At 41.4% G+C, this 22,102-nt stretch overlaps 2 protein-coding genes across 6 annotated transcripts; one reads left to right on the plus strand and one right to left on the minus strand.

Annotated features, from left to right (window-relative positions):
- Window positions 1-22,016, plus strand: TMEM231 (transmembrane protein 231). 3 transcript variants are annotated; one of them, XM_037144748.2, is made up of 7 exons: window positions 1-287; window positions 395-564; window positions 8,696-8,824; window positions 9,165-9,308; window positions 17,497-17,578; window positions 19,651-19,756; window positions 20,113-22,016. In XM_037144748.2, the coding sequence occupies exons 1-7, from the start codon at window positions 149-151 to the stop codon at window positions 20,291-20,293; spliced, it is 951 nt and encodes a 316-aa protein (XP_037000643.2). In that variant the 5' UTR covers window positions 1-148; the 3' UTR covers window positions 20,294-22,016. The 3 variants fall into 3 exon arrangements, with proteins under 3 accessions (XP_037000643.2, XP_037000644.2, XP_053522666.1); XM_037144749.2 differs by lacking the exon at window positions 19,651-19,756 and having other exon boundaries at window positions 20,124-22,016; XM_053666691.1 differs by lacking the exon at window positions 20,113-22,016 and having other exon boundaries at window positions 19,651-20,083.
- Window positions 13,693-14,379, minus strand: LOC119048920 (protein phosphatase inhibitor 2-like). Of its 3 annotated transcripts, XM_037144752.2 has the most exons (3): window positions 14,127-14,379; window positions 13,965-14,063; window positions 13,693-13,853 (listed from the first exon to the last, which is right to left on the minus strand). In XM_037144752.2, the coding sequence occupies exons 1-3, from the start codon at window positions 14,377-14,379 to the stop codon at window positions 13,693-13,695; spliced, it is 513 nt and encodes a 170-aa protein (XP_037000647.1). The 3 variants fall into 3 exon arrangements, with proteins under 3 accessions (XP_037000647.1, XP_037000646.1, XP_037000645.1); XM_037144751.2 differs by having other exon boundaries at window positions 13,965-14,379; XM_037144750.2 differs by having other exon boundaries at window positions 13,693-13,849; window positions 13,958-14,379.
- Window positions 22,017-22,102: the final 86 nt, after the last annotated feature.

Here is a 22,102-nt window from a genome sequence, read left to right on the forward strand (position 1 = left end):
CCCAAGTCCTTGCAATTGGTTCCGTTCTTTTGCGCTATCGGTTGCCTTGGCGACCAAGGCTATGGCAACCAGGAGAAGCCAAACTTGCTCATCCCTCCCCAACCGCGAAGCGGTCTGAAAGAGGGTGGACGCACTCTGTGTTGCTCACATGGCGCTCTACGAGCTCTTCTCTCAACCAGTCGAGCGCGGCTACCGCGCCGGGCTTTGCTCCAAAGCCGCAGTGTTCCTGCTGTTGGCCACTGCGCTCACGTACATCCCGCCGCTGCTGGTGGCCTTCCGGAGCCACGGTGAGCCTGCCTTGCTGTCCGTGCGCGCCACAGCTCCCCCGGTCCCCCTGCACTAGCGCCGGCCTTCCTAATATTTTCCCACCTCCTTCCCGCCTTCTTTACCACAGGGTTTTGGTTGAAGAGGAGCAGCTATGAGGAGCAGCCCACCGTTCGCTTCCAGCACCAGGTGCTGTTCTTGGCCCTGCTGGGACCGGAGCGCGGCGGGTTCCTCGCCTGGAGCACGTTCCCAGCCTTCAACCGGCTGCAGGGAGATCATCTGCGCATCCCACTCGTTTCGGTGCGTGGTTCCTGCACGGGCCTAGCTGCTCACTGAGACTGGGCAGAGGGAGGGGTGCGGAGGGGGGTGAACGGCCAGGCCTCTTGGGAGAGCCCAGCTTAGGTCTTAGGGGTTCGCGAATCCACAGTACAAAGTTGTGTACAAAGACTCAGTGGCCTGAACAAATGTTTAACTTCCTGGGGAGTAAATCTCTTGTTTCATTTGACTTCCCCAAGCGGTCCAGAAGCCTGAGGCAGCCTATTTCTAGCTCCCATCATTTACATGGACCTGGCCTGATAGGTGGTCGCGAAAGTTCCTTTAGGAGTCATGAAGGACGAGTGGTGTTCTTGTTAAAACGCCATGGTGTTGCTGCAATTGTGCATCTGAACACTGGGAACAGAAAGAGCTGGCATTTTCATGCAGACTTGACGCTGGGAAGCCCAGCCCCTGATTGGTTAAGCGACCTGCCAGGAATGGCCCTCCCCACTCCTGGGCTTGTCTCAGATGCTGCTCCATTCTGCAGCTGTCCAGGATGAAAATGAAGCATTTTACTGTCTGTGATTTAGTATTTGTTTCAGGTAAGTGAGTGCTTCCTTTACAAGCACTCCCTTTCCGCTCATTTTTTGGAGAACATATGAAAATACTGTTTTTTCTTCTTCTGAAGCTGAATCTTTGTAAACATCCCCAAGATGATTGGCCTGCAAGAAAACTTGTGTAACTGAAAAAAAATTTTTCAGACTTTTTTCCAGCAACTAAATAAAATGGAAAACAATTAAATTTGATTAGTTGTATGAATAACTACAAACAAAATATTCAGATTACTTCTTTCTGATTACTTTAAATATTCTTATATTTTTCTGGTTACCAGAATATCTAATGACAAAGTTAAAGGCTCAGTTTGGTACATGTATCAATATTTGTTAACCAACATTATTCTTTTTAAGATCTACAAGGTATTTCATGATATGGAACTGTAATGGATTTGACCAGTTCCCTGTTGGTGGATATTTTATTTGTTTTCACTTTTCCACTATCAGAATATTGCAGTAAACAAGATTTTGAATAAAGACTACATTGTGAGGAATTTCAGTAGAAGTTGTTTGTTAAAATCTATAAGTACATGTAAAACTAAGCAAGCAAATAAAATAATTACTAACTCCAGAGAAGTAAAAAGTAAGGAATAAGTGAGAAAGATAATTTTTTTAATAGGATTTACATAGTCAAATGAGAGTTTAACTGTCATGGGATGGGATGTGTGGGGGCAGCAGGGGGGGTTGGTGGACAGTTTGGGGAAGAAAACTAAATCTTTATCTCTTCTTGTGGGAAGTCAGAAGAGAATGCCCGAAATGAGATGAAAACGTTTGCCATGGGGATGGAAGTCTGCTGGGTTTTGTAATAAGCATTGCTGAACTCCGTGATTCTGTAAATCATCAGGAGTTTTAAACTGGTTTTAAAAATAGAACTGGAATAGGAGACAAATTTCTTTCAATAGCTGCTCACTACTCATGACATAGTGCCCATTTTTATTCTTATTTGAGATTATAATGCTTCTGAAGAAGGGCGACTGGATAAAGGACCAGTACCGAGGTATGCTTACCTTCCGTTTCCCTGTGCATGTTTCCTTTCCCAGAGTGGAAAGGAAAGTTTTTTTTTTAACTCCAAACAAACAGAGGTGTAACATATTAATGATACTTTAGGTTAGTATTCTCTGTCTTTTAAATTTTGAGTAGCAGTGTTTTCTTTTGTTTTGACATTTGTATATTCCTCTCAGTCATACTCTTCTGGTTACTTGAATCTAAGAAATAATCATGAAAACTTAATTCTAAAAACAAGTACATAACGTTGTTTTTTTCTTATTCTCGTCACTCGTTCATCTACCACAACTGGTTGACTCCCCAGTTGGACTGCTAGTTAGCCCCTAATCTCTGCACCCAGACACTGCTCCCCTGAGGCACTGCCCATGCCCCCCCCCCGCTTCTGGTGAGTGTGTGTTCTAATTTTAAATCTGCAAAGCCAAGACTACCTTTTACTACTTAAATTTTCCATTTTATTTTATTTTTTAAGATTTTATTTATTTATTTTTAGACACAGGAGAAAGAGAGGGAGAGACAGACATGTGCCCTGACTGCAAATCGAACCAGTGACCCTTTGGTTCACAAGCCCGCGCTCAATCCACTGAGCTACTCTAGCCAGGGCCTTACTTAAAAAAAATTTAAATATAATCATTGTATTTTTTTCTAGAATTTTTTAAATTGATTTGAGAGAGAGAGAAACATCATTAATGCATTCATTGGTTGATTCTTGGATGTGCCCTGACCAGAGATCTAACCTGAAACCTTGGTGCATCAGGACTACGCTCTAACCAACTGGGCTACTTGGACAGGGCAAGACTACCTCTTACTTTTATGGCGCCCACAAGTATTAATCTTCTTTAATACTGGGCAGTTTTGTACCCCCAAAACACAAAACTAAAGTTCATTCTGTTAGTCTTCCCTCCCCCCCATTCTAGGCTGGTGTCTATAAGCAATGCATGACCTTGTCATCTATAGTCTTTCTCTGTTACTGATTTGCCGCGTTCCTGGATGAGCTCAAGGATTTCTTGTTCCATATCTTAAACTTTTAACCCTCATTACAACAAAATTCTTTACTTTTCTAACTTTGAACATAAATAGACTGACCTACAGCCCAACCGAGAAGTAGCCAGTAAGCTGAGGAAGCAGTGGTTTTAGATCAAAGTTTGGCTAAATGCTGGGAGGTGGCTTTTCTATTGCTAATTTAGGAAAATGCCTCAGAAGTCAGAAATGACCTTGCTACTGCTTTGGTCAGTTCACCCTGGACAGCATCTCTTCTAAAGTCCCTATATTTTTAATGCTTTAAAAGTCAAGTTTCTTGTTGTTTCAAATGAGAGAAGAAAAGAAAACAGCTAGATTTTTTTCCCTCAACGAGGCTGACTTGGCTCTTTAAGGCATCTGTGAACCCACAGAATTTGGGAGCTGGAGGAGATAGGAAGGTGAGTGGAGAGTCCACACGTCTCAGGCACTTAATTTTTTTACATCTCCAAAATCAGAGTGTGTCTTCCTGCCTATGGTATCTTATGACGGCTGTCGGCCAGGGGACAAGCTTGGCAGAGTCCTCATTGCCTTCATGGGTGCAAACATCAAAAGTGCCAGCACTAAAAGTTTCAGCAGGGACATCAGTGACATGAAAGAAAACCCCAGAGACCATAGTAAAACACTGTTGTTGTTCTCAGCTTTATTGAGGTATAATTGACAAAATAGTAAGATAGTAAAATACTATCATTTTAACCTCTAAGAGCCAAATGGGGAGTGGGTAACGGAAGATTCAAGAGGCATTTCAAAATAGGCTAGCTCCACATAATTTTAAAGCCTGCTCAAGAGCCCAGACCAGTGGATTTCATGAAATTTTTAAAAATGCTTTATCATCAATGTGCTTGATGGCACAGAGGACAACATTGCTTAGAAAAATATGAGTATCATTGGGTCAAAAAATGATTCAAAAGAATCATGATGTGAAGAACTTTTAGGCGGCCCTGATCAATTTATTTTACTATAATTGTCTGTGTGCATAAGTACGATACCTGATATAAATATGCCTAAGTCTAAAAGCTCTTTTTATTTATTTTTTTTTCAGTTTGAGAGCATGCTTATTAAAGCTGGGGCTGGTGAAACAAAGGCTTAGGGCAGAAGAAGGAACAGGAGAGCGACTAAGTGGGGCTGCTTTGGCTTTTTAGAAACATGGGAATGAAGTGAGCCAAGGTGGGGCTGCTGTCAGCTCACTGGAGACTCAGCGGAAAGGGGGCCTTGAAGACGGGTTCAGGGGGGTAGCCTGGGGACCAAGCTGCTGCTGCTCCCCTGGTTGCAGGTCTCACGGGGTCCCTTAGAATTTAGGATGTGCACTCCTGGGAGGGAAGAAGAGGGGGAAGGGAAAGGCACAGGCTTGCAGAGAGTGCACTAAGAACTCTTTGAATGAGTATAAAATAAATATTCTAAGTGATTAGAAACATTGTGTCATAGTTTAATTTGAATTCTTTTGCCTTTCTTACTGGTACGTAAAATAATGGTGCATTTTACAATTGATGGTATCTTAGGTTCACTGAAATACAAGTAGCAAGAATATGATGAGTGTAGGAGCCCTGAAATAGTGATCCCTACTTTGCAGGAGACCCAAAGGCTGATGCCAAAGAGTATTTTTAGCACAAAAAGAAAAAAAAATGGAACACTCAATGAAGACAAATATATGGTAAAATGAACACTTGGTAGAAACTAGGAAATTAACCTTTAATAAAAGAATATGACTCAAAAGAATGAAAGGTTTGAAAACCTTTCAAAACATGAGATACTGTAGAATCCTTTATGGGGAAAATATTGCAAGTCGGGGCACTTGGAAATAATTACATTCCTTAAATTTATAGCAACTTTTACAGTCAGTGGTGTGTTGTTTTTAGGTTTTGTCTCAGCTCCAGATCCACACTGCAATCCCTCTGCTTTGTGATGCTCAACGCTGAGATGCTGAAAACCGCATTGTCATCTGGCCACTAACTGCCTGTTAGGTTCTGCCAGTAGGAGGCATGATGACCTTTGTTCTGGGAATAGGAAAAAAAGGAAAAAAGGAAACTGCAACCAGTTGCCACTGCCAGGGTGAAGAGCCATTGCTGGAGTGATACAAACAGGGAGGAGTAAGTTTTTCTCCAGCCTTATTGATTCCCTCTAGTGGGTTCCTTCTCCGGCTCTGGAAGTACCAGAGGTAGCACTCCCTTCCCAAGGTCTGAGTCCCAGCCCCTTCAGGTAACACCAGCCTCTTCTGGGTTCTCTTCCTTCTCCAGCTTCAGGCACTGGAGAAGCTACGTGCAGCTACCCACTCTGTGTTATCACAGCATTCCCTTTTGCCTAGTTAGTCCTCTATTAAGATAACTGTTTAGTTTCTGTTTTTCTTTTTAAATATTTAATTCATTTTTAGAGAAGGGAAGGGAGGGAGAAAGTAAGGGAGAGAAACATCTATGTGTGAGAGATATCGCTATTGTTGCCTCTTGCAACGCCCCCAGCTGGGCACCTGCCCCACAACCCAGGCACATGCCCTGACTAGGAATCCAACCGGACACTTTTGGTTTGCAGTCTGTGCTCAAGCCACTGAGCCACACTAGCCAGGGCTAGCTTCTGTTTTTCTGATTCATATAAGTAGACTGATATGCACTGACTAAATCCAACAATGGCTATATTTATCCTATCTAGTATATGAGTATTGATTTTACATGTATCTGTAAAGGATTATCCTCCTTAAACTATCAGAAATCTTTGAAAGTACAGTTATTGTGGGCTATTACAGAGGAGCACTGAATCAGAAGTCAGCAACCTAAATCCTAGACCCAGTTCTGTTATTGGGTTCCATACCCTCTCTTGGCCTCGACGTAAATGTCTGTATGAGGAGCATGCTGTAGAGCCTACCTCTGTAATTATTACTAAGAAGAGTATCTGTCTCCTGGGTTATGCAGTGGGATCAGAGGGAACAATCATTGGACATAAACATTGTTCCAAACTGCATATATACCTTACAGAAATAAGGTGATGCTGTGATTTATGAAGTGTCTTAGCCAGACGCAACTTTGATTTTAAATAATAACCTTGAACTTGTGTTAAAGAGTATTAACTCTTTGAATGCCTGCCTTTATAGCTAATACACATGTGTTGAGATTGATTTGAACTAAATGGAATTAAATAATCGATTTCATTAATTGTCCAAGTCATAGTGTAGAAATGTGGCCCAACCTGCCAGGTTTAGAGGAGTGAGAGTCTAACTTGGTGATAGGTCACCGTAGGAGATGCACCGTTGGCATCCGCTCTCGCCCCCGTGGCCCTCTCTTGGCCCTCTTCATGTGCTGCTGTCTGTCTCCCTCCTGCGCTCAGCTGCGCTGGCCGAGGAGCAGTCTCTTCAACACTGACCCACTTTTCCCCAGTGCCCGTCCACTTTGCTAGCCTGGATCACACTTCCCACGGACATTTCTGTGCCTCCTCACTTCACTCCATTCAGGTTTCTAACAGTCAGGTCTTGAATATTTTCTGTAAAAATTTTCTATAAAAAAAATTTACCCTGGTGATTCTCTAATTTTAGACTGTTCTATTTTTCTTTGTGGCACTATCATTACCTAATATTGGTATGAATTTACTTCTTTATTGATTTATTATCTGCCTCCCTGGCTAGGAATGTATGCTCCTGTGGCAGAGGGTGGGAGCGTGGGGGGGGGGGGGCGGGGAACTTGGTCTATTTTATTTGCCATTATATTCCTAGCACCTACTATGTGCCTGACATATAGTAGATCCTCAAAAAATACTTGACAGATTAATGAGTGAATTTAACAAATAGATGCTAATTATGATGCTATGTCAGGTCTCTGTCTTCTCTGAACTTGGAGTGAAAGTGTGTCAGACAGGTATACAGACTTATACTTTTGACACTGGCTTTTGCAAAAATATTTGTCCTACCCAACATCTTGAGTTGTTTTGGGTTTTTATTTTGTTTTGTACAAGTCCAGACATTTTAGCTCTGGAAGGAACGAGATCTGAAGTCAAAGGTGTGGTTGCAAGTCCTGTCTTTACCATTACCAGCCATACCCAACAAATCCCTTCACCTCCCTGAGCCTTGATTTCCTCATCTATACAGTGGGGACAATACTTGCTCTGCTTAGCTTAAACTTATTTTCAAAGTCAAATGAACTGCTTTCCTCTCCTTCCCACACTGTGTCAGAGTCTGTATTCTTCTGGGAATTTCCTCCTGGCCACTATCCTCACTTGCAAGTTGAGACATTTGATCTTTGTCTTTCTGTTTAATACTAAGGATCCAGAAGGCATAGATCACGGCAGAGAGTTAACCTGATTTTGTCTTCCAAGTCTTCCCAGATACCAACTGAAGAAGATTCACAGAAAGACAAAGCAGCCTCTCTTCTACTCTGTCATAATTGCTAATACGTCATTGCCTCAGTAACTTGATCATCAGCCCTGATAACAGATCCCTCCACTGAACCTGCCAAGCGAATGGAACAGGACAGAGAAAACAGAAGGGAGAGGGCAGGTTTCCCTATAACAAGTTCTAGGATAAGGGCAGTATTGTCTAGAAGGAAATAAACAATTGAAAGTTTCTGGAAACAGACATATCCGTAAGAACAAAGAATTTTCCTTGCATAATGGTATCAGTGGAAATAAAAAGGAATCAGTAGATGGAGAATTCAGATGGGAATGCTGATACACTGCAGTAAAATCCTTCTGGGAACCTACTCTGAAAAAGGATCAGTTGTAGCAACGAGGTCCAGAGTTGTGCCAAGGAATCACGTCAAGGAAGCAGTGGTCACACTGCAACCGTCCTTTCCTGCTAGTCATTTCGGGAACACTGTGAGATAAGACTGTAGATGGCAGGACTTGATACTGGCTACAAAAACACAGGACTGCCAGAGTCTTTATGAGCTGTAATTTGTCCTTTTCCCTCTTAAGACCTGCTTTCCCTACTTTTCTGTCCATAATTTATAAAGTATCCGTGTAGATTTAACGGCTTACCGATTTTGCAGAGCTTCCTTTTTCATTTTATTGATTGGTACTAAAAGGTGCACTAGGCTTTAAAGTGCTGACAATAATGAGATGAGATCCAACATTGAGAATCTGAAGCAAAGACATTTGTGGTTTTAAAGATGTATAAATAGAGCTTGGTGGGTTTTTATTTTTATTTTGCTGAGTTGGGAGTGCAAAATGATTAGTATTAGTTTCTTTTCTAGACAAGTAGTAGACAATTCTGATGTGCTATTAAAATTTTCCATACAACCTCAGAAGATGCCAGCAACAAAACAAACAAAAAAAGGTCAAACGAGACAACTAAAAAAGAAAGTGTCATCCAGATGTTCATTGTTATCACCACTTCAAATTCCCATTCAGGATGGCCCTTGAATATTTGAGAAGCACAATTATGAAGATTGTGTCTCTTTTTCCAATGTTGATCCACTTATAGATATTTATTTTTCTCCTTTTCTTTTGATGAGGGCATAATACCTGTATATAGCGCAACAGTGAGTCATTGTGTATATACCACCGTGATGTGGATTCTTCCTGCCTTAATAAGGACCAGGGTCACTGGCCCTCTTTGGGTTTCCTAGACTAGAGAAGAAGACAGGAACCAGGATGGGAAAATGGACATGTTACATTTTAAGCTGGAGCTTCCACTGCAGTCCACGGAGCACGTTCTCGGGGTGCAACTCATCTTGACTTTCTCCTACCAATTGCACGTGAGTCAATTCCTGAGGGAAGCCTGTCCTCTTCCTTTTGTCTTTTAATAGATCAGAGCCCTCTTCTGATTTCTAGGAAAACCCACACTGTGGAAAAAGGCTCTTTTCTGTGGTGTAGTTTGGGATTTAACTTAGGCAGATTAACTGTATTTCATTAGGGTCATATTAACTTGTACAGGCTTTTAACACCTCAGAGCGTTCTGGGCAGAGCGCTTCCTGCATAGCTAAGCCAGGTGTGTGCGGAACTACTAGGCTTCAGCCACAGTCAGGTGGCACTTAGAACCCAAAGCCCTTAAGATCCGACTGAAACTGATATTGTCTCTCCCTCTAATGATTTCAGAGGATGTCTACATTCGTGATGCAGAGCATGGCATTTCTCCAGTCCTCCTTCGCTCTTCCGGGGTCCGAGCTGTATGTGAATGGAGACCTGCGGCTGCAGCAGAAGCAGCCCCTGAGCTACACTGGCCTAGATGTTCGATACAACGTAAGGATGCTTCTTCTTGTCCATCTCCTCTGTTTCTACACGTCAGTGTTTGCAGTTCTTTGAAGAGGGCAAATAGAAATTGGAAATAGTGTTTCTCGGCAGGGACATGGAAAAGGATTTCTGAGGAATCCCTGCCGTGAATTCTCAAAATGTGCAGACAGATATGCCTGTGTTTACATCTAGAAAGAGAAGAATATCTAAGAACCAAATATTTCATTCTTTTGGATGTGTACACATACACACATCATATTGAAAGTGATCTTTTACAGTTCCTGTAAAACATTTCAAAAATAATACAAGTGACCAATTATTGAGCACATAATATATGTCAGTCCTGAGTTAAGAGGTTTAAATATCACAGCAACCCCAGGAGAAGTCTGCTCTACATTCCCAGCTCTGTAGCTGCTTGTCCTATCATTGTCCCTTCCACTCCTTTCTAGCCATACTGGCTTTTGTGCCACAAAACAACTACTGCCTCAGGGCTTTGGGCTTTTGTGTTTGCCTTTCCCTTTGCTAAGGACAAGTATAGCTTAATCTGCCACTCCATTCAGTTCCCTTTGCAAATATCTCTGAACATAGCCCTTCCCTGATACTTCTATCCCCCCACCCCCCACCCCCACCTGTCTCTGTCACCTAGATTTACTTTCTTCCACCAGAAATATAAAGATATGTTTTCAGTTTGTTTTTTTTGCTGTCTCCCTCGGCAGAAAAAGTGCTGACATTTCTACTTTCACCCCAGTACCTAAAACAGTGCCTGGCGCATAGTAAGCACTCCGACACATTTGTTGAAAGAATGAAGTCTCATTTTACACTTGAGAAAACTGGGACTTGCAGGGATTAATGAATTTTTCCAAACTCCCACAGCATGAAAGTAACAGAGCCGTGAATTGTCTGTCTGAGACCAGAAATCATGCATCTAAACACTCATTATCACTAACTTTTCTTATATCCCAAGGGGGGCTGTATAAGTTGGGCTGGACTATTTTTGAAAAGGGAAGAAGGACATTATCAGTTATTGCAGGACTGGTTCAGAGAAAGGAGGATTTATGGTTACCCTAGCTATAATCAATGTAAATTGGGAAAACAAAGGACTATAAGGTATAAACTTAATATGGCTTGGAAAAGGTCTTTGCTGGTGCTTTTCAGCTTTATTGAGGTATAACTGACAAAACTGTAAGCTAAAGTATACATTATGATGATTTGATAGATGTATACATTATGAAAGGATTCCTCTCGGTTAATTAACACATCCATCACCACACATATTGATCTATTATTGTATATGTGTGAGAACATTTTGTTCTACTCTCTTAGCAAATTTCACTTATACAATACAGTATCATTAACTATAGTCATCATGTTATACATCAGATCCTCAGACTTTATTCATCTTATAGCTGAAACTTCGTACTTTTCACCCTCTCTCCATTGCCCCCAGCTCCAAGCCCCTGACAACTGATTTTCCACTCCGTTTCTATAAATTTGACTTTTTACTTAGATTCCATGTATAAGTGACACTGTGCAGTATTTATCTTTCTCTATCTGGCTTATTTCACTTAGCATAATGCCTTCAAGGTCCATCTATGCTGTTGTAAATAGCAGGATTTCCTTCTTTTTAATGTCTGAATACATACATACACACACACACACACACATCTCATATCTTCTTCTTCATCTATTCAACCACTATAGACACTTAGGTTGTTTCCACATCATGGCTACTGTGAATGACGGTGCTGCAGTGAATAGGGGAGGACAGATATCTCTTCCACATCTTGTTTTCATTTCCTTTGGATAAATCCCTAGAAGTGGGGTTTCAGGATCATATGGTAGGGCTATTTTTAGTTTTTTGAGAAACTTCCACACTGTTTTCTATAGTGGCTGCACCAGTTTACATTCTCACCAACAGTGAACAAGGGTTGCCTTTTGCTCCTATCCTCGCCAACACTTGTTATCTCTTATCTTTTTGGTAACAGCCCTTCAGTGATGCCTCACTGTGGTTTTGATTTGCATTTTTCTGATGATTAGTGATGTTGAGCACAGTGTGTGTATCTGTTGGCCTTCTGTATGTCCTCTTTGGAAAAATGCCTGTTAGGTTCCTCTGCCCATTTTTTAAAGCAAATTTATTTATTTATTTATTTAAATTAATTTTTTTGCTGTTGAGTTATGTGAGTTCTTTGTATACAGAGTCTGGCACAAATAATGCCCCCTTTATTACAAAATCATAAGCATGTAATTCTGTAACATAACAATATCACGCTTAAGCACACCATATGACATTTTAGGTGAAATGTTCAAATTTCAACTAGAAATTATCACACTCACATTACACACCTACCAGCTACACTCAGGCAGGTGTTACTTCTGCTAGACCCTGTATTTTGGATATTAACCCTTATCAGATATATTATTTTCTAATATTCTCTCCTATACTGTAAGTTGCCTTTTGATTTTGTTGATGGTTTCCTATGCTGTGCAGTTTTTTAGTTTGATGAAGTCCTACTTATTATTTTTGCTTTTGTTGCTTGTACTTTTGGTGTGAAATACAAAAATATTATTGCCGGTATTAATATAGGGAAGCATGCCCCTTGTCTTCTTCTAGGAGTTTTACTGTTACGAATTTCACCCATTTTGAATTGATTTGTGTGTATGCTATAAGATAGGAGTCCAGCTTATTCTTTTGCATGTGACTGTGCAGTTTTTATAACACCATTTATTGAAGAGTCTGTTCTTTCCCCATTGTATTCTTGGCTCCTTTGTCAAAAATTAACTGAGCCTACATTGGTGGGTTTATTTCTAGATTATCTATTCTGTTCCATTGATATGTCTGTTTTTATGCCAGTACCATATTGTCTTGATTGCCATAGTTTTGTAATACAGTTTCCCTTTCCACTTTATTTTGACATATTGATATTTCCATAAACTTGTATATAGAAGATAAACTGTTCAATAGAGCCATTTCATATATACAATATTCAGAAATTATTTTAAAAGTCTGTTCATATGATGCATTCATTGAGTACTAACAAAAAATCAAGATACAAATAATTGACTACGAACAAACTATTACTAAACCATGATACACAGGAACAGCACTTCATTTCAGAGGGAAAAACATCTCAACCTTATTGTGTTAGAATACAGCAGTTGTGATAGCATACATTGTCATATTCCCTTAAAGCAGAGATTAAAGCTCTTAAATTGAAATGTATTCAGGATTGCTTCTGTCTGTCCAGGCAGAACCTGTCACCATATCACTGCCGACACCCAGTTCTCTCATCATGCAGTTGTTTCCTAAGGTCTATTGAGGCCAAACAATCAACTAATAATAGCAATTTAATCAGCAAGCTCAACTCAGAGCAGTGTAGAAATTCTGCAGTTGAATTGTATTTTCTGTCTGTAGCACTGCTGCTATTAAATCTATTTTCTCCATGTATCAGGAGAAAAAAACAGGCATTGATCATCAAAATAAGATTTTGATTGTTGCAGTAAATATGTGCAGGAAGAGTTCCTAATGTTGGGACAATCTTGATGACCTTTTATAAAGGTGAAGGGTCACTGTGTGTGTGCATGTGGACAGGAGTGAGAAACAAAGGCAGGTGGTTAGGATAGGCGTGTAAAGGGAATGCTGAGGCTGTGTTACATTTATTTTAAAAACTGATCTGAAGTCTGCCAACCGGGCTTACAAAAAAAGAGCAGCCATTAGTACAAGTTCAACCTGATAATTTATTTGTGAATAAAGCTAGTTTCAATGAGATATAATTCAGTCTTTTCCTTGTAAACATAAAGAAACTCAAAAGGGATTTTTAAAGGTAATAGGCCTAAAAATGCAACAGTAACTCTTATAATAATTCTTTTCAATTAAACAGATAAATCAGGGTGAGACATGTGTTAAAATAGTTTTCAGACTGAATATTTATCAGCCTCTATAATCTATTGCTCCAAATGGATTTCAATTTAAAAAATATGCAAGAGCTATCACATCTAAAAGTGAAGAAAATAAATTAGATCCTCTCCCCCTTCCCAAGATACTAACCTCCAAGCATAAAAACTATATAATATCTTATACAAATTAACCAGTGTTCTTACAAAAGTGGTGCAGTTTTGGAGTGATGATATTATGCTATATTTCTGGTCAAGTACTAAATACAAGAATATATGTATCAATGAGGCATTTCCAGTCCGATTAGTCTCTAAAGTTATTTAATTCTTGGTAACGTGTAATAACTGGTATGCATTTTGGTACTTAAGTCATGAAACGCAGAGAACAAGGAGCAGTATACTACAGTAACAAGGTTTGTATCGGACAATTACAGTGTTGAACAGATCTTCTGTGAACTCTGTGATTTCGTGTGCTGCCCATCACCTCCAGCAGACCCTTGATTTATTCTTTCATATCCATATTTTGTCCGGCTGTGGTCTCTGACATTTCTTCATCTTCCTCATCATTATCTAGGTTTTTTGAACTTAATTGCCTACCTAATTTAATATTCAGTCCTTCATTGCTGTGAAGCTTCCTTTTCATTTCAAACTGTCGCTTTCTTTCTATAGCCGATGTGGAAGTTTCCGGAAGCTGGCTCCTTTCTTCCCCCTGCGCACTGCCTGCAGAGCACTTACAAAAGAGTAAACAGCAGGCAGTCAATAAAGACTTTTTACCTTGTTTCTCAGGTGAGAAGGCACCGTCTTCGTCACTGCTGTCCTGTCCATGAACCCGATACTTTGGCTCTGAGCCCTCAGCAGCAGCCGATTTGTTAGCTAATGCGTCTGGGGTCAGGGCTTGAGCGGCTCCTGAATCACGCGTTGCATCTTCATCATCACCTACCGTGCGATGGTACGGGGTGCTTGCTTCATGTACATCCATTAAGCCATAGTCTTTGTCTGCTGGATGGTATGTCGCCTTGATGCTCATTTCATCCCACCCAATCTGGGACTTTTTCCTCTGTTCGTTGCCACTCCTGCTGGGCCGCAGTTCGGGCTGCAGCTCGTTGGAGACCGCCATGGAGGAAGTCGTAGAGTCCTTGTTCTTCAGGATCCCCTTTGGGGGACTGAGCGAAGCCTGCGGGGCCGCCATGCCATTGCCCGCAGCGCAGCGCCGGTCGGTTGTGGTGGCCTCCTCGGAGTCGCGGCTTGACGTTGAGTCCAGGAAGGGCTGGGCGCGAGCCTAGACTGGCCCAGCAGCCGCTGAGCCCACTTGGGGCGACCGTGGCCGCACCCGCTGTCGCGAAAACGGCTTACGGTGTCTTCTTCACAGCACAACGACCCCCGCCGCTTTGGCGTCTGGCCCGGCCCAGCTGGCGGCTCTGTACACGTCCTTGGTCACCCGTACTTCGTCGTCCGCGGTTGCGGCCCACGTAGAGAAGCCAGCCTGCCGCCACAGCAGCCTGTAATACAGTTTTAAGTCAGGAAGTTTGATGCTGCAGCTTTGTTCTTTCTCACAATTGCTTTGGCTAGTTGAGGTCTTTCGTGGTTCTGTACAAATTTTGGGATTGTTTTTTCTATTGCTGTAAAAAATGCCACTGGAATTTTGATAAGGATTCCATTGGTAATATGGACATTTTTTTCATTTTAACAGCATTAATCCTTTTAATACATGCACACAGAATATCTATTAATTTGTGTCTTCTTCAGTTTCTTTTATCAATGTTAGTGAACAGACCTTTAACCTCCTTGGTTAAATTTATTCCTACATATCTTACATTCTTTTTGATACATCTCATTACAGTGTAATGAGATGATTCTTTTATTTTTATTTATTTATTTTTAGAGAGAGGGCAAGGGAAGGAGAAAGAGAGGAAGAGAAACTTCAATGTGTACTTGCCTCTTACTCACCCCCTACTGGTGTACAACTTGAGTTGCAACCCCAGGCATGTGCCCTGACTGGGAATCAAACCAGCGACCCTTTGGTTCGCAGGCCAGTGCTCAGTCCACTGAGCCACATCAGCCAGGGCAGGATTGTTTTCATAATTTTGCTTTCTGATATTTCATTGTTAGTGTATAGAAGGGCAAATGATTTTGTGTATTGATCTTGTATCCTGCAACATTACTGATTCATTTTGTAAGTTCTAAGAGTTTTTTTTGGTGGAGTCTTTAGGGTTTTCTATATGTAATATTGTATCATAGGCAAACAGACACAGTTTTATTTCTTTCCAATTTGGATGATTTTCATTTCTTTTTCTTGCCTAATCGCTCTGGCTACGACTTCCTGTGCTACGTTGAATAAAAGTAGTGAGAGTCGGCATCCTTATCGTCTTCCTGATCTTAGAGGAAATCTTTTCTCCATTATGATGTTAGCTGTGGGCTTGTCATAGATGACCTTTATTACACTGTGGTATGTTCCCGTTCCCTCTGTACCCACTTCATTGAGGGGTTTTTTTGTGAATGGTTGTTGGATTTTATCAAATCCTTTTTCTGTATCTATTGAGATGACTTTAATCCTTCATTTGGTTAATGTGGTATATCACATCTACTGATTTGTGGATGTTGAACCATACTTGTATCCTTGGAATAAATCCTACTTGATTGTGGTGTTGAATTTGGTTTGCTAATATTTTGTGGAGGGTTTTGCATCTATGTTCATCAGGAATATTTGCCTGTGATTTTATTATAATGTCCTTTTTCACTTTTTATGCATTGTTCTCCTGGCCTCAGTGAGCATCTTTGTGACTGATATTTTAAACTCTATCAGATAAATCACTTATCTCCATTTTATTAAGGTCTGTTTCTGGAGTTCTTTCTTGTTCTTTGGTTCAGAACATATTTCTCTATTTCTTCATTTTCCTTGACTCTCTGTGTTGGTTTTTTTGCATTGGATAAAACATCCCCCTCTCCCAATCCTGATGGAGGGGGTCTCATGTAGGAAATGAATCTTACCAATGAGCCCAGCCGGAGCTCTTGGTTGCTGTCAAGCTCTGTCCTTGTCCAAGCTGCCTTCTTTGTTCTTGTGGCTTCCCGTAGTTGAAGATGTGCTAAGATTGTTTCAGTCTGGGTGATGTGGGTATTTCTTCACTTGCCCAGTGTGTGGGAGTCACTCAGCTAGTTTCTAGATTTCTTTCAGAGGGAATTGCTCCATGTAGAGCCATGGCTTCAGTGTGTCAGTGGGTGGAGGTGAGTTCAGGAAGTTCCTTTATCGCAATCTTGGACTGGAACCTTTTCTTTTTTTTTTTTACATTTTTTTAATGCCTCCCCAAAGATTTCAGCATTCTGAGTCCTGTCTTCACCTAGAAACCCATATCACCTTTTATCTGAAGGTTTATGTCAACAGGAATATGATTTTGAGGGCAGGAAGTCACTTTCTTTAAAGGATTATATACCTGCTATTTGCCTTTTACCTTATTTCCAAATTTACATTTAGAAGGGATAGATAAAGTAGAGATCATCCAGAGAAGAGTAAGGAAAAGACAAGGGGGTTGAAAATATCGTTTATTTTTTCTAATCCTCACCTCAAGACATTTTTTCATTGCTTTTAGAGAGTGGGGAAGGGGGCGAGAGAGAGAGAAAAACATCAGTGTGAGAGAGAAACATCAATTGGTTGCCTTCCTTATGCTCTCCACTGGGCAACCTAAGTATGTGCCCCAACTGGCAATCGAACCTGCAGCCTTGCCCTGGCTGGTATAGCTCAGTGGATTGAGCATGGGCCTGTGAACCAAACAACCAAGGTTCGATTCCCAGTCAGGGCACATGCCTGGATTGCAGGCCAGTTCCTGGCAGGGGATGCATGAGAGACAAGCATACATTGATATTTCTCTCCCCCTCTCCTTCCCTTCCACTCTAAAGATAAATAAATAAAATATATTAAAAAAAAAAAAAACCTGCAGCCTTTTCAGTCACCATAGGACACTCAACCAACTGAGCCACATCAGCCAAGGCAGAAAATATGATCTATTTTTTAAAATTAAAGGACTCAGTTCTCCCATTGGAATAGAGAGTAGTATTTTATAAGTAGCTTTAAAACCTATAAAACCTATAAAAGGTGGATATTGGCCCTTGTTTCCATTGAGTAAGGGGAAGGATTGAGAGTCAATCACTGTAAGAGAGGTCATTCATCCTTGAAGAAAAGATTGTTGATACTGGAACAGGCCCCCCAAAACCCAAAGGTAGTCTCTGAGATCTGCCTGGGTGGGTGGGGGGTGGAAAGACCAGAGAAGAAGCTGCTCAAGTGCTCATACCAGGGCTTCCTGCTGCCTCCCAGGTGTCCGTCATCAACGGGACCAGCCCTTTTGCCTATGACTATGACCTCACCCACATTGTTGCTGCCTATCAAGAAAGGAATGGTGAGTAAATTTTATTCAGATATCTATCAAGGATTTTCTGGGTTTGTGGGGGCTTTGGAGAGAAATTGGAGTGGAAACAGAATTGAAACCCTTATCATGATGAAAACACTAAAACCACACCCTACCCACCCCCACTTCTATGATTCAGTAGGTAAGGGCCGCTTCATTGATATATTTATCCCACCACTGGTTTGACGGGTTTCCTTTGTTTTAAATGTGAGCTCAACTGAAGTGATCCCTTTACCACACTTTTTTTTTTTTAAAAAAGCAAATTACTGTCCATAGTTTTCAAATAGAAATAGGGAAGGTGAGTGACTCACCCCATGTCAACAACCGAATTAGGAGAGTAGACGTGATGCACCCAAGGTCCTGGCTATCAGGAAAAGTGTGTCTGTCCCTTACAGAGGTGAGGCTATGAGGCCATCTCATACGCTCAGCTCGGCATGTTTGGCTGGTTGGTGATCTGAGGTTTTCTCCAAAGGCACCTAAAGTATTGCTTGGCGACCAGACATCATGGATACCACACAGACGTTTAACAAGTGGGGGGACTGTAATTCTAGTATTTCTTCCTGATTTTGAGTAATACACTAACAGCATTATTTTAAAAACAAAATTTAGCCCTGGCTGGTGTAGCTCAGTGGACTGAGTGAGGGCCTGCGAACCAGACAATCGCGGTTTGATTCCCAATCAGGATACATGCCTGGGTTGCAGGCCAGTTCCCAGCAGGGGACACACGAAAGGCAACCATACATTGATGTTTCTCCTCCTCTCTCCTTCCCTTCCCCTCTAAAGATAAATAAATAAAAATATTTTTTAAAAAATTTAAAAGTAAAAGCTTTGACCAAACTTAGAAAAGTACAAATCAAGTTTTTTTCTTTATTCTTTCCAGTTTTTGTCTGTATGCAAATCTTTTTCTATACAGCTGCTCTACTATCCAAGTTTAGAGACAATTTTGGATCCAGTTTATTTTTATACTGCATAATATAAATATTTTCCCATGCTGCTACAAAGTTTTAATCAGTATTTTTTTTAGTGGTAGCATAGTATTGCTTTGCTTAGCCACTCAAGAACTACAAAGAACACATAGACTGTTTCCATATTGTTTTTCTTTAAATTTAATCTGTATTGTATTTTTTCCATTACTGTTTAGTGCCCTTCCGCCCCCTCCCCCAGCAGTCACTGCCCTGTTGTCCATGTCCATGAGTCAGTCCTTTTTCCTTTTCGCTCAATCCCTCCCTCAATAATGTGTGAGCAACTTTTCACATTCATCCCACTAGCTGTCATCCTGCTCTCCAGTTATGAGTCTGTCCCCATTTACCTTGTTAATTCAGTTCATTAGATTCCAAATATGAGTGAAGTCATATGGTATTTGTCTTTCTCTGACTGGCTTATTTCACTTAGTATAATGTTGTCTGAGTCTATTCATACTGTCACAAAGGGTAAAATTTTCTTCTTTTTTATAGCTGAGTAGTATCCCATTGTGTAAATGTCCCATAGTTATTTATCCACTCATCTATTGATGGACACTTGGGCTGCTTCCACATCATGGCAATTGTAAATAATACTGCAATGAACATAGGGGTGCTTATGTTCTTTTGAATTAGTGTTTTGGGTTCCTTCAGATATACTCCCAGAAGATGGATCACTGGGTCAAAAGGCAGATCCATTTTTAATTTTTTGAGGTATCTCTATACTGCTTTCCCCAGTGGTTGCACCAGTCTGCATTCCCACCAACAGTGCAAAAGAGTCCCCTTTCTCCACATCCTCACCAGCACTTGTTGTTTGTTGATTTATTGATGATAGCTGATCTGACAGGTGTGAGGTGATATCTCACTGTAGTTTTCATTTGCATTCCTCTAATGATTAGTGACATTGAGCATCCCCTTTATTTTAGCATAAGTGTTTTGACAAGCATTTTAACAAATAATGTGTGAGCAACTTTTCACATTCAATTTCACTTTCCTTTTGGATCATTTCTTTGAGATGATTCTGAAGTACACAATTTTCCCGAGAGGTCAAACCAGTACTTTCGTAGCCCTCAATGTTTTATCTAACTCCGGATTGCATTGCAGTAACCACCATCCTGACCTACCCCAACCCCATCTGGCTAGTGGGAAGGGCTGCCGAAGCTCCATTTGTGATTAACGCTGTCATCCGATACCCAGTAGAAGTTATTTCATATCCTTTCTGTGAAGGAGCCAACAGTAGCTCAGCTTCAAAAGAGAAAAACGGATTCCTCCCTTGTCCCAATAAGGAACATTTGGGAAGCCTTAGCGTGGAAACTGCTACTACACTGTGGTCCCGCACAAACAGCTGTGTGTGTTGTTCACACAGGGGAAGAAAAGCTCATTTCCTGTTTCTCTTTCTTCATGGGCAATTTTTCTAGGTCAGAATCATCCATATTCATGTCCTAATAATATTTTATTATCCCTTTTATCTTAAAGGTATTTGAAACATTTTTGCCATATCCTGTCTAAACTTTAGTTTAACATTTGCTTAGAAAATGTCATCTGAGAATCCTTAACTGTGTGTACTTATCTACCAGGATTCTGGGAAATTATAAAGTTTGCCTGGATCCAGTATGTCAGTATCCTACTTATCTTCCTCTGGGTGTTTGAAAGAATCAAAAGATTTGTGTTTCAAAATCAAGTGGTCACCACCATCCCTGTAACAGCGGTGCCCCAGGGAGAACTGTGTAAGGAGCACTTATCCTAAGAAGACCATGACCGAGAACTCTGAGCAGGACCCTGGCTACCTCATGTTGTCTTCTGAGAACTGCCATCTTAGGACACTTCTGAAAAGAGCCCCTGGACACGCATCAGCACGTGTGCTTTTCTTACCAGAGACAAAGAAGAGTTCTTTCTAATTTTTCTCTACACAAATTCTATATCATCTAAGTGCCTACTGAAATCATCAGAGACTAGTTTCCGGAAAGGTCTGCGGGTTCCTGAAGGCTGTAATTTGCTTCCCGTTTTTTGGGTTTTTTTTTTAATCTTAGACTTGAATTTCAGGAGAAAACTATTATCAGTTTAGACATGTTGGAGAGAGTCCCATCTCTGGTCAAGCAAAGACTTTTTCTTTCTCGAACTGAGAAACGTGCTATACATTTCTTCCCCCTGTTGTAAACCATGTTTTACTCTTTTTCTGGGCTCTCATGACAGATACTCAAATCAGTAGCACTTTCTACTCTTGGGCACCGAAATTTCCCATTCAGAACTTTGATTTCCAGAACTGAGAGGCCTTTAACTGGAGAATTGGAGAGGAGGGGGGGAGAGAGACAGAGTGCTCACAAACACATGTGTGCATGCATGGGAGGGTGGGCAACTTGAGGACACTAGAACCATCCACCTGCCCTCAGTCAAACAGACATCGTCTGTCATCAGCTTAGCTGAAAAGCCCTTTATCCTGCTCTTATGTGGCTGGCTCTTTGCCCTGCCTTTGCCCTCTGTCTGTGCCCCTGGAATAGCAGGCTGAAGTCAGAAGTGCTGTTTCATTCACAATCCTCTAAGTAACCTTGGGGGAAGTAAGAATTGTAACAACAGGTTTTTTCTCTCTGGCCCTCACCTAACAGCCTGGACACTTTCCACTCCTTCTTCTCACCGGCCCCTCCCCCTTCCCAAACGGGCATGGGTGACAGAGGACCTGTTGTTGGTGTTGGCTCCTTGCCCAACAACCACAGAGTTTATTTGGAGGGCTAGCGGGAAGCCCAGCTACTTGCGTTTCCCTTGACGAAGGAACAGGGCCCCCATCAGAGCAGGCAGTTTGGGGGAAGACCCATGGGAGCAGTGAGGGGAATAAGAGGATGCCAGTCCAGGCAGCCCAGCCTGGCCAGTAGCAGAATGACAAGCAGTGCCACCAGATGACCCTCATGACTGAGTGAGTGTCTGCAGGAGCAGAGTGCTGGAACAGGTCTTTGTTTGCGCACAGAAGACTGATCCTCTGTCCACGCCCTGAGAAAACATGCAGCCTCCTCAAAGGACAGATGGCTCTGCTTCATGATCCGGAGATGTCATTGGTGTCCACTATGGAAGGACGTGCCCACTATGACCTGTGCTTCAGACCCATTCAAAAACACATACCTCAGTGTGTGCCTCACTGAACCTTGGAGATTCAGTTCTTATTTCCAAAGTACCTTTTCTTTCAGGCTGGCCAAAATAAGTGTTTTGGAAACAAACCTATTTTAAGCGCCCAAATACCCTAACACTGGCCCTTCTGATTTTCTTTCAAAATTTAGGGCTGCTTATTTATACGCCTAAACTTTTTTTGAGATTTAAATGGAAATTGGTTGCTGAATCTTCTGAATTACCAAAAGGTGATGAGATACGGAAAGACCGCTAAAGGGGTATAAACATTGCTTTGCATTTTATTATTTTCATGCAAAATTTGTATAAAGAACCAGGATGTTTTATAACTTTCTAATTAAAATGTTCAAAATGGAGGCTGCGTGTGGCTCTTTAGAGGGGAAGGTTTGGAAAGGGGAAGAATGGGGAGGGCAGAGGTGGCACACATTTCCCCGAGTTACTC

This window comes from Artibeus jamaicensis, unplaced genomic scaffold (genome assembly GCF_021234435.1).
Source record: "Artibeus jamaicensis isolate MK-2021 breed Jamaican fruit bat unplaced genomic scaffold, CSHL_Jam_final contig_464, whole genome shotgun sequence".
Taxonomy (NCBI): Eukaryota; Metazoa; Chordata; class Mammalia; order Chiroptera; family Phyllostomidae; genus Artibeus; species Artibeus jamaicensis.

What these genes read in the sequence shown, in the direction of transcription:
- TMEM231 (XM_053666691.1), top strand. Translation starts at nt 149, where the DNA reads ATGGCGCTCTACGAGCTCTTCTCTCAACCAGTCGAGCGCGGCTACCGC. An exon ending in GGTGGCCTTCCGGAGCCACG is followed by an intron (nt 288 to 394) that starts GTGAGCCTGCCT and finishes TCTTTACCACAG; the next exon opens with GGTTTTGGTTGAAGAGGAGC. An exon ending in CTTTCTCCTACCAATTGCAC is followed by an intron (nt 8,825 to 9,164) that starts GTGAGTCAATTC and finishes TAATGATTTCAG; the next exon opens with AGGATGTCTACATTCGTGAT.
- LOC119048920 (XM_037144750.2), bottom strand. Translation starts at nt 14,379, where the DNA reads ATGGCGGCCCCGCAGGCTTCGCTCAGTCCCCCAAAGGGGATCCTGAAG. An exon ending in CCTGAGAAACAAGGTAAAAA is followed by an intron (nt 13,850 to 13,957) that starts GTCTTTATTGAC and finishes GGCTATAGAAAG; the next exon opens with AAAGCGACAGTTTGAAATGA.